Source organism: Gobio gobio (genome assembly GCF_949357685.1).
Source record: "Gobio gobio genome assembly, chromosome: 22".
NCBI classification, from domain to species: Eukaryota; Metazoa; Chordata; class Actinopteri; order Cypriniformes; family Gobionidae; genus Gobio; species Gobio gobio.
In genome coordinates, this window is record NC_137118.1 from 17246542 (window position 1) to 17257220 (window position 10679).

The window sequence follows — 10679 nt, forward strand, 5'->3', positions numbered from 1 at the left end:
GAGAACACGTTTCCACTGCTCCAGTGGCGGCGTGCTTTACACCACTGCATCCGACGCTTTGCATTGCACTTGGTGGTGTAAGGCTTGGATGCAGCTGATCGGCCATGGAAACCCATTCCATGAAGCTCACTACACACTGTTCTTGAACTAATCTGAAGGCCACACAAAGTTTGGAGGTCTGTAGCTATTGACTCTGCAGAAAGTTAGTAACTTCTGTGTACTGTGCTCCTCAGCATGACCTGACCCCGCTCTGTGATTGTATGTAGCCTACTACTTTGTGGCCGAGTTGCTGTTATTCACAATTGCTTCCACTTAACAGTTGACCGTGGAATATTTAGTAGTGAGGAAATCATGAATTAACCTATTGCACAGGTGGTAATCTATCACTGTACTATGCTTGAATTCACTGAGCTCCTGAGAGCGACCCATTCTTTTACAAATGTTTGTAGAATCAGTCTGCATGCCTATGTGCTTGATTTATACACCTGTGGCCATGGAAGTGATTGGACACCTGAATTCAATGATTTGGAGGGCTGTTCCAATACTTTTGACAATATAGTGTATGTTTATTTTTAACCTGCACCTAAGGTGGCCAAACAACTTAAATTAATGACATATAAGCATGGTTTATGGTGTTAATTATAATAATGTGAGAATACAAAGTCAGAATAAAAAAAGACACATTCACTTAACGAGGCTGAGTGTGAAGTTTATTCAAGTAATTTTCATTTTATACATAAATGTGTTGCAGTAATATGAGTATCTGTATATAAATATCTACTTAGAATACACAACTAAAGCATCGATCTAGCACAAAAAAGCATGTTTTAGGTAAAACCCCAGTGTGGATCAACATCTGAAGGTTTCATTTTTATATTTGATCAGCCTGAGAGAATAATGCTGAATTATTTGGGGAATGTGCAGTATCTCTACAAACTGTGGAGGTTTCTGGCAATATAATCAACATTTTATCCAATTTTTTAGGAGGAATCCAGCACAATATGACCCTGGACACTTATAAAAACATTGTTTTTGCTTAATAATTTCAAAAAAACAAACAAAAAAAAAGCAATGCAATTCACTGTAAAACTGTACTTATGCCTCAGGTTTTTATATTGTGTGGCATAGTCGACATTAAAATGCCCTGCTGATAATTGGCTCTCACAAACAGGAAAGTGACCCATGACCACCGTTCATTTATCTGTTCACTTTGTTGCAGGTTTTTTTTATCATCAAACTTCTTTTCTGATGATTCTGGTATTAAGTAGATTCTTAATACCTGAAATAAACCAAAAACATGAATACGTTACATTTAACCAGATGCAATTGCCTTAGTAATTCTAAATATTTAAGGTATACTCACTGTGAAATATGACATCCTGAAACATAAGCGTAGTTTCCGGTGTAACGTACATCACAGCGCACAATATTGTTACTGTAGTCCGACTCTGGCACCTGGTAACTGGGATTTACACTAACCTAAACCAGAAAGGGAAAAGGAACTCAGGAACAAGATATTGAATATTTCTTGAATACAACAACTCTTAATTTGATTTAGGCCATAAACCTTGAGGATGTAGTTTCCAGGTTTCACATCGGTAATATCTATCCATTGGCAGTCGATGTCAGCATTATAAGTGTCGTAACAGCCTGGACTCAGACCCTGGAACAACAACACAACAGTATACTTTCAGCACAAGCATGGTAAAGGTATGTTATTTGGGTTGCACTTGATTCTACTGTACGTGCACTTACGTGTATACTTACAGCGTTCTTACCTAAAAAAGTACTGGGTAATATAAGGTAACTTCATGGGTTAAGATTAGGTTTAAGGGTAGGTTCATTGTTAATGCCTAGCTATTATACAGTTATTGTAATCACTATAATAAGTACATAGTATGTACATGTGGAACAGGACTGTAAAACACAGTGCTACTGTTATTTGATGTACCTTGAAGTACAATGTAAAAACCAAGGTATGTTAATCATTTATTTTGATTAATCGATTTTTTGATTTTTTCCCCACCACTTTTTGGATAGATTTTGTCCATGGGGAAATTGATTGGATGGTTGTGGTTTGCTATTGGTGGATCTTATGTGAGTGACAGATTGCCCCACCCTCACGCCAGTAAACACATCATCAGAGTAGAGGGAGGGGAAGTTATTCTGATTAAATTTTATGAGGGCACATGAATTACAAAAAAATTATGATATGCATGGATAAATCATTTATAATAAATACTGCAATGTTCCATAAAAAATAAGAATTGTCCATATTGTTTTAGCCATTTCATGGTGACTGTAATTTATCAGGTGTGTTTGCAACATGAACACTTGCAAATGGTACTCAGAATAATTACACATTGGCTTGTATTCTTCACAAACCTGGTGATCCCAGAATGCATTGTGAATCCAACCAAGATGGTGGACAATGCGGTAAAAATATGAACATATCTAATTAAAATGTCAAAAGTATTACAAAAATATTTTGATCTTAACAAAAATGCGATATTTTACCTAATATTTGTGTTTTATCTAGCTATCTTGTTTAGTGTTGTTAGCTTAGCAACATGCTAACCTCAAAGTCTTTTGAAATCAATGGTGAGTTGAGTCTGTTGTGCTTTTCATGAGAATTATTTTTATCATTTACAGAGTTCCTACCAAAGCTGAGTGCTCAAATCCGTCACATATGAGGTTTGATTTTGATATTTTCATAGAAATATAGATAAATACTGACTTTAAAGTCAGCATGGACAATTCTTATTTTTTATGGAATATTGCTGTATTATAAATGATTTATTTGTACATATCATTATTATTTTTTATTCATGTGCCTCGTAATCAAAATAACTTCCCCTCCCTCTTTCAGTGACTTCTCTTCTCTGATGATGTGTTTACTGGTGCGAGGGCGGGGCAACCTGCCACCAATAGCAAACCACAACCATCCAAACGGCCAATCAATTCCCTATGGACAAAATCAAGTTCCGCCCTACATTTTTTCTTGTTCGAGAAGCTAAATATATGTCACAATAGGGAGGAAAAAACTATCACAACTTCCGTTTCATGCTGACTTTAATAAATGAGTGTGACCTGAGTGTGGGAGGTGCAGGCGTATCGTCGGTAGTAGCCGTAGTCACAGGACGTGTCCTCAAGACAGAAACTGGCCTTGTGTCCCTCTGCTACTCTTCTCTGAGAAGTGGCGTCCAGCAGGTCATAGTGGCTGAACTCGTCCATGCTGTGGTAGTGCCTAGAGACAGCAAAATAAAGCAGGTTATCATCATCATGCATGACTTTCAACTGGTGCATTTCAAATTTTGCCTGCCTCTGGGAATCGCATTGCTAGTTAATCGGATTTGGAATGCCTGCTGTTCATTTTCAACGCTTTAATCCACTTGATGAATTTCCTTAACACTGGGACATGTATCAGATCTTTAGGCAGAGAATAATGTCATGCAGATGAACTCCATGTCCAATGTTTGAGCAGGAATTTACACCACGTCAGCCTATGCTTAGTTTACCTCAAATAGTTTCAATGGCGTCAGTGAAATTGTTAATAGGACAGTTCACACAAAAATAAAAATTCTCTCATGATTTGTTCAAAAGGAGAACATTTTAATTCAGTTTTCAATGCATTTTCCTATGCAATTACAATAAAAGGGGAGTTTTGAGCTTCAAAAATGTAGCAAAAGCACCATAAAAGCTTCTTAAGCCATTCAATGGCTTTGAATGAGGAACAGACTGAAATTTAATCTTTTCCATTCAGAAAGCTGTTAATTTGAGAATCACTGCTACCATATCATTAGCTGTTTCCATCCACCTATTTGTATGCACATTTTTGGGATACTGCATAAAACATGCTGGATGGAAACTAGATTCCCATAAATTCTAAAGATGCACATAAAACTTGCACTCAACTGAGGCAGATCATTTTTTATCAGATAAGAAGGCGTGTGCATGAACTACAAAACTTGATGCACAACAAATAAATGTCATGTGACTTTGCCTCAACTGTCAGAACTGGGGCGCAGTGGGAAGCATATAACTAGACTAACCAGCAGACCAAATTCATTGCACATCAACTCAAATATTGGTTTGGTCATTCTGAAATGCCTGAGCCAAAGTCTGTCATCAAAATAATGTTTTGGTATATCACACGATTGCGTCCCAAACACATATTGCGTTTCATCTGCGCACTCTGAGGTGCAAGTCATGCAGTTTTGTAGGATAAAAGAGCCACAGTGGCTTCCTCGATTGCAGCAACTTCCTTTTTCGGGTGGTTTTTAGATATTTTGCGCCAATTTCCCAGGAAGTGACGATTTTGTTCTCTTGAACCTATGGAATGAGACAGTCCTTTATTTGCAAATGTTTTATGTGATATTCCAATTTTGCATAGTAGGCTTATATAAGCAGGGCCTAAAACTAACTTTTTGTCACACCTGCCAACACCTGACTTTTTTATTTATTTATTTTTTATGTACAGGCCATAAAATTGTTTTTTGGTTATGACCCATTTCGATATTACAATTTCGATACCACAGCTAAAACGACTAGCCTAACTAATATAAATGTAAAACCATATTAAAGACAAGTAAACAGTATTAAATTACAAATTACAAGCAAATAGAGTAGAAAAAAGATACGAATGAAATAAACAGTGCTTTTTAGGTAGATCTAACAGAATTTTTTAGGTAGCCTATGTAATAAAGAAATTAATCAAATGCAAAAAAACACTAATCTTCACTGTATCAATTAAACAGATTAATCCTTATTAAAGTTACAAAAGATATTGAGTTAAGAGCAGTGAGTGATTTTTTCTTTGTCCTTTGTTGTTTGATTACATTAACATTTAAATCACAGATGCCAGCAGGTTTATTAGGCTATAGGAATATACTGCTCCGTGTTTTATTTGCTGTTAACGTTCACTTAAGACATAACCGACTATGTTTACAAGGATACTCAGCAAAAAAATATAGTGTGAATTCGTCAGTTCAAGAGCATAGTGGAGAGCTGAATTAAAGGAACATGCCGACTTTTTGGGACTTTAGCTTATTCACCGTATTCCCCAGAGTTAGATAAGTCCATATATACCATTCTCATCTCCATGTGTGCCATAACTCTGTCTGACGCACCCACCGCTAGCCTAGCTTAGCACAAAGACTGGAGGTAAATGGCTCCAGCTAGCCTACTGCTTAATAAGTGACAAAATAACTCCAACATTTTCCTATTTACATGTTGTGATGTGTATAGTTACACCGTGTACTAAGACCGACGGAAAATGAAAAGTTGCGATTTTCTAGAACGATATGGCTAGAAACTCTAATCTCATTCCTGCGTAATAATCAAGGAACTTTGCTCCCGTACCATGGGTGCAGCGGAGCAATGATATTACGCAGCGCCTGAAAATAGGCTAACTTCCGTCAACGTGACAACCTGCTTGCACAGGGAGCGTGCTGGGGACTATTTTCAGGCGCTGCACAATATCATTGAGCCTGCTGCACCCATGGTACAGCAGCAAAGTTCCTTTGTCCACTTATTGAGCAGAAGGCTAGCTGGAGCCGTTTACCTCCAGTCTTTGTGCTAAGCTAGGCAAGCGGTGTGTGTGTCAGACAGAGTTATGGCACGCACGGAGATGAGAATGGTATGTATGGACCAGGGCCGTGCAGAGAGTTCTTCAGAGGCAGGGGCTCAAATGTAAAAAAGGGGCAATATGTAAATATATATATATATTAGGGGTGTAACGGTACACAAAACTGACGGTTCGGTAAGTACCTCGGTTTTGAAGTCACGGTTCGGTACGGATTCGGTACAGCAGTTTTACAAAATTGCTTTTTTTTTTTCTAGCAACTCTCTGTTGGCTTGCGAGCTGGAAAAACCAAACTCTAGTCGGGCCAATCACATCGTGTATAGAGTCGGTGGGTGGGCTTAACATATTGACGGTAGAGTTGCGGTGGTTCCACGTGCTACTTGTAAACAAAGAAGCTGGCGAACAGCGGTCTTTCGAAGCGGCTTTGGCCGCAACTCTGGAAGACTTGGAGTTAAGCTTTTCTTTGAGAAAAGAACAAAGAATGGCACTGAAGTCATTCTTAAGAAAGGGAGATGTGTTCTGTGTTTTGCCGACCGGATACGGCGAAAGTTTAATCTATCAACTAGTTCCGCCTCACCTTCTTCGTTGCTCTGGTTGGTTGTAGCACTATCCTATTGCGTGCAGAGGGAATTTGAAAGACATTATCCCGCCCCTCGGATTGAGCCCTGCCAACGGTGAGTTCCCAGACCCAACATCTTGATGTGGGTCTGGATTGTTAGGCTAGTCAGGGAGTGAATTTGTACGAAAATCCTACCCAAAATCGATTGGGTAAGATGAACACAAAGTTGAACACAAAAAATTGTCTCGAAAATCGCTGGCAATAAGCATGCGCGATAATCGCCTCGGTGTGCACAAGGCTTTATACAAACTAATTTGATGGTGTTTTACTTCATATTTGAGGCTTGAGAACTCCAGTCGCCATTCATTGTATTTGTATGGAATAAAAGCGGCCTTTACATTCTTCAAAATCTCTCTTTTTATGTTCCACCGAATAAAGAATGGTACACAGGTTTGGACTGAGTAAATTATTCAAAATGGTATTTTTGTGGTGAATGATTCCTTTAAATTGAGCGGAAAAACTGCAGCACTTAATAGCGTATTTGATGATTCAGTAGCCCCAGTGTAAAGAAGAACATTTTGTACAGTAAGACAAGTAAGAAAGCAGAAAACCATCATATTATGACACGTCAAATAAATGCAGATCAGCACACAGACCTCATGCCCCATTTATGCGCAAGACCTTAAGTCATTGTATACACTGGAGCTTGTCCAAATGTACGCCGTAGTTGGTGGTGAGACATGGCTTACTTCAGGATGAAACTATGCAGAGAGCTATTACTGACTCAACTGAAGTATTAGCAATGGGCCTCTAAGTGTTTTCATTTAGACAAGAACACAGACCTTTTTCCTTATGAAAACAGCACCACCAGCACTAGATTCAGATATCACTCAGATAAAACACTCAAATCATGATAAAGCTGCAAATGAGCTTCATAATCTTGCTTTTAGCCTAGGAATTCAGTTCATTGCATCATATCTTCTCCCTTTAGAGTTCTTAATAATGGTCTGTGATGCATTACTAAAGATGCAAGTGAGAAAAATGCTGCAAATGGTTGGACCTGTCAGAATCAGACTTACTGATGGCAGCTGTGCCATTCCCAGGTGTAGCGTGGCCTGCTGGGAAGAAAGTCGGAGGTACCTTGGTTCTTGACTCGCTGCGGGAACCTCAGCAACATACGCGTGTCGTAGTCTCTCACGCTGGACCTGTATGCAGAGCTGCTCAACAAAAACAGCCCAGCGGTTACAGAATATCAGACATTCCTTCAGTTTCTCATATTGTCCTAACAGCTTTCAGAATGTGTATCTTGGCCCCGTGGATACATTTCAAGTGCACATGGAACAACTACAAATGCACGTCTCCAAAGAAACACTCCTTTTACTGGACTAGGCTATTCTTGTGTGCCCCAGTAATGTGTTTCACAGTCAAGCTTGTGATAGTTTTTCCATGTAAACAGCTTTATGTGAAATCTGTTTGTAGAGTTTCTCACTTCCCATTCGTGGCAGAACTTTCGTTTAATTCTTTCCCCTCTCGCAGAGCTGGTTTGAGTTATAGGATGTTCCTACCACATGGGTTTTAAATAGGTTCTCATGACTCATCTGTTACACTCAGAGGAATGCAAGTGTACTAACTCTCCTTCTCTGACTGCAACCATGCATGCACCAAAAATCTTGATTACGTTCTTCTGTTTTATATCAATAATAATACCTTGCCAAGCAGTTTTCCTCAGAGGCGCATCTGAGATTGTACATTGGAACTCTCTGCACGTAGGCGGATGCTTGAATGTAGTATGGGTCTCCCACAAGATCAGGCAAACCTATGAAACACTGAAATGTTTTATTAAAAGATACAAGAAAATGCACAGAACTATAAAAATAACAGCTTAAACCAGCCTGGCCACATGACAAATGCCCCAAAACCCTCTAAAACCATCCAACCAGACCACTCTGACCAGCAAACCACCTTAGCGGGTTTTTTTTTTTTTTTGCTGCAAAGATGTCATTATTTTAAACTGACCGTTTTAATTACATTAAAAATATGTCATTATGCAATTATAATACAAGAGGTGGATACTTATATACTTAGTGCCAAGATTTTTAATCACTTTTTAAGTTTATAATTTTCATATTGCTCCAGTGATATACTTTTCATTTTAGCCACTAGATGGTGGACAGATTATGACGTTTGCGACTCGATTTTACTGACCACAATTAGACATGTTTGATTTCTGCCATAGCATTGCAAAAACATTTTAACCCACAATAATCATGCAACTTAATTATCAACTTGATAAAATACATTAAATTATTTTCTATTTATTTATTTGTGAAGTTGCCATTAAAATCCACACAATATGTGGTGATGCAACAATTGCAAAAAGTAGATAGGTAGATAGGTAGATAGATAGATAGATAGATAGATAGATAGATAGATAGATAGATAGATAGATAGATAGATAGATAGATAGATAGATAGATAGATAGATAGATAGATAGATAGATAGATAGATAGATAGATAGATAGATAGATAGATAGATAGATAGATAGATAGATAGATAGATAGATAGATAGATAGATAGATAGATAGATAGATAGATAGATAGATTCTGTCCTTACCATGCTGGAAGTATCCTGTGCCATATCCCGGGCGCTGTGCAGGACGGGGTCTCTCGTATGTGTCATAATAGTTATAATATGGGTTGTCCGGGTCTGTAGACTTGTATGGGTTGTAGGGATCATCCCCGACCATCACATCATCGTCCCGCGCGGCTCTGTCGGTGCCGTTGACCGATGCTTGCAGCTGATCCGTGTGATTCCTGCGCCCGTGTGATCCCCTGGCGCGCGCTCCATCGCCACCTGATAACCAGCGCGAGGCGCCACCGCGCGCACCGATACCTGACGGCAAACGCGCGGACCCGCGGCTCTGGGAGGGTCGTGAAGAAGAAGAAGCTGCGCCGTCTGTTCTCGTAGCCGCATCATCGTTGCGGACGATGGCTATCGGCCTGTCTTGCGTCTGCTCTTTGTTTTCGTCTCGTTTTAACGGTGGCTGATATTCCGAGCCTTGACTTAATATACTAAAGAGTTTGCCGTTGTGCTGCCATTGTATGGTTTGTCTGAGAGCTGCCGCTCCAGTGTTGCCCTGACGCTGAGAATGACCAGTTTGTACTATGCAACTTATTAAACACACATGCGCAAAGGCGTAAATTAAGGTGTCAATTAAACTCGTACTCATTTTTATGTTTAATTGGATTCTCCAGTTCTTGCTTGCCGATGTTCCAGTAGGCTAACTGAATTAAGGGAACGAAAAACTGGGATAAGTTGTGCTCTTTCATAAAGCTTGTTTGAAAATACTAATAATAATAGCCTACATTAAATTAAATTAAATAAAGTGAGACTTACATAACGGAAAGGTGAGATATCAGTGCGACCTCCTATTGCTCTGCATTGAACTAACTGATGCGCAAGTGTAAGAGGGAGGAGCTGATTTTTAAAGTTTCTTGTTATACAAGCTCCGGTATAACGGAAAGACTCGTTCTTATGAAACTGCAAAACGTGGGATCCAACATATTCAAAAATATGACAAAGACATGCAAAGAATGTGGAAAAATATTATTGCAATTTTCCTTGGTGCAATAGCTACATTCCCAATCATGCTCACATAAAATGAATATTAAAGAAAAAAATGTTCGTGATAATAAAGGAAACACCTTAATACCTACACGTGCCATGCATTAAAAAACGACTTTACTTGCTCCTTGAATAGGCTACATTTAGCCTTCTATCTTAATCATTATATTCCAACATATTTTCAAAGTTAAACTTTTATGTTACTTCATTATTAGCATGGTTTTTCATTTTTACTTAAAATCGCATTTCGATTAAAACAAAAATCGTAATATTTTTAATCAACAATGACTCTGATACAGTCATGTCTAAATGGTCCCTGTTTGTTGTTGTTGTTATATTGCCTTATGCATTTTTTTTAAATTAATTGATTAATTAATACACATTTACACCATGACTTTTGTTACTTTTTCATTTAAAAAATATATCTGGATTTTTAGTTTTAAAAAAATATTTTTTTTACAGTATTATATTTTTGAGTAACTCATTGAGTAAAATTTTTTTTTATTTGCTTCTAAATATTAATAACACAATGTTTGCGGAAAGAAATGGTTTTCATGTTGTGTTGTGACAGATCCCTCTCAGTCTGACTTTTGGATGAACCTTTAAGAGGCACTTCAAAAAACATCTTGGCAAAGATGTCTCCACTTATCAATGTTCTCATAGAATAAGGCCTGCAAAGTAAGCAAAACAGATTTACACTATGTTGTCTGTTCAGGAAGTTGTTGCTCATAAAACAAAATCTGTTTTTATTTTCCTCCTACTATCACTAAGTCCTTTCTGCCACTTTGAAAAGTGAAAGCAAAGTCAAGTGTGGGGTCTTCACATGTTTACGAGGTGCTACATTAAACATCACATGTGCTTAGTTACAATAGGAGCTCCATGTCTTGTTGGAAACTGTTCTACGTTCGT

The 10679-nt window shown here is 38.3% G+C and overlaps 1 protein-coding gene across 2 annotated transcripts; it reads right to left on the minus strand.

Annotated features, from left to right (window-relative positions):
* Positions 1-690: 690 nt before the first annotated feature.
* Positions 691-9605, minus strand: loxa (lysyl oxidase a). Of its 2 annotated transcripts, none has more exons than XM_079804421.1 (8): positions 9543-9605; positions 8760-9430; positions 7851-7959; positions 7284-7360; positions 3091-3247; positions 1568-1663; positions 1364-1479; positions 691-1279 (listed from the first exon to the last, which is right to left on the minus strand). In XM_079804421.1, the coding sequence occupies exons 5-8, from the start codon at positions 3232-3234 to the stop codon at positions 1273-1275; spliced, it is 363 nt and encodes a 120-aa protein (XP_079660547.1). In that variant the 5' UTR covers positions 3235-3247; positions 7284-7360; positions 7851-7959; positions 8760-9430; positions 9543-9605; the 3' UTR covers positions 691-1272. The 2 variants fall into 2 exon arrangements, with proteins under 2 accessions (XP_079660547.1, XP_079660546.1); XM_079804420.1 differs by having other exon boundaries at positions 7223-7360.
* Between the last annotated feature and the right edge of the window lie 1074 nt (positions 9606-10679).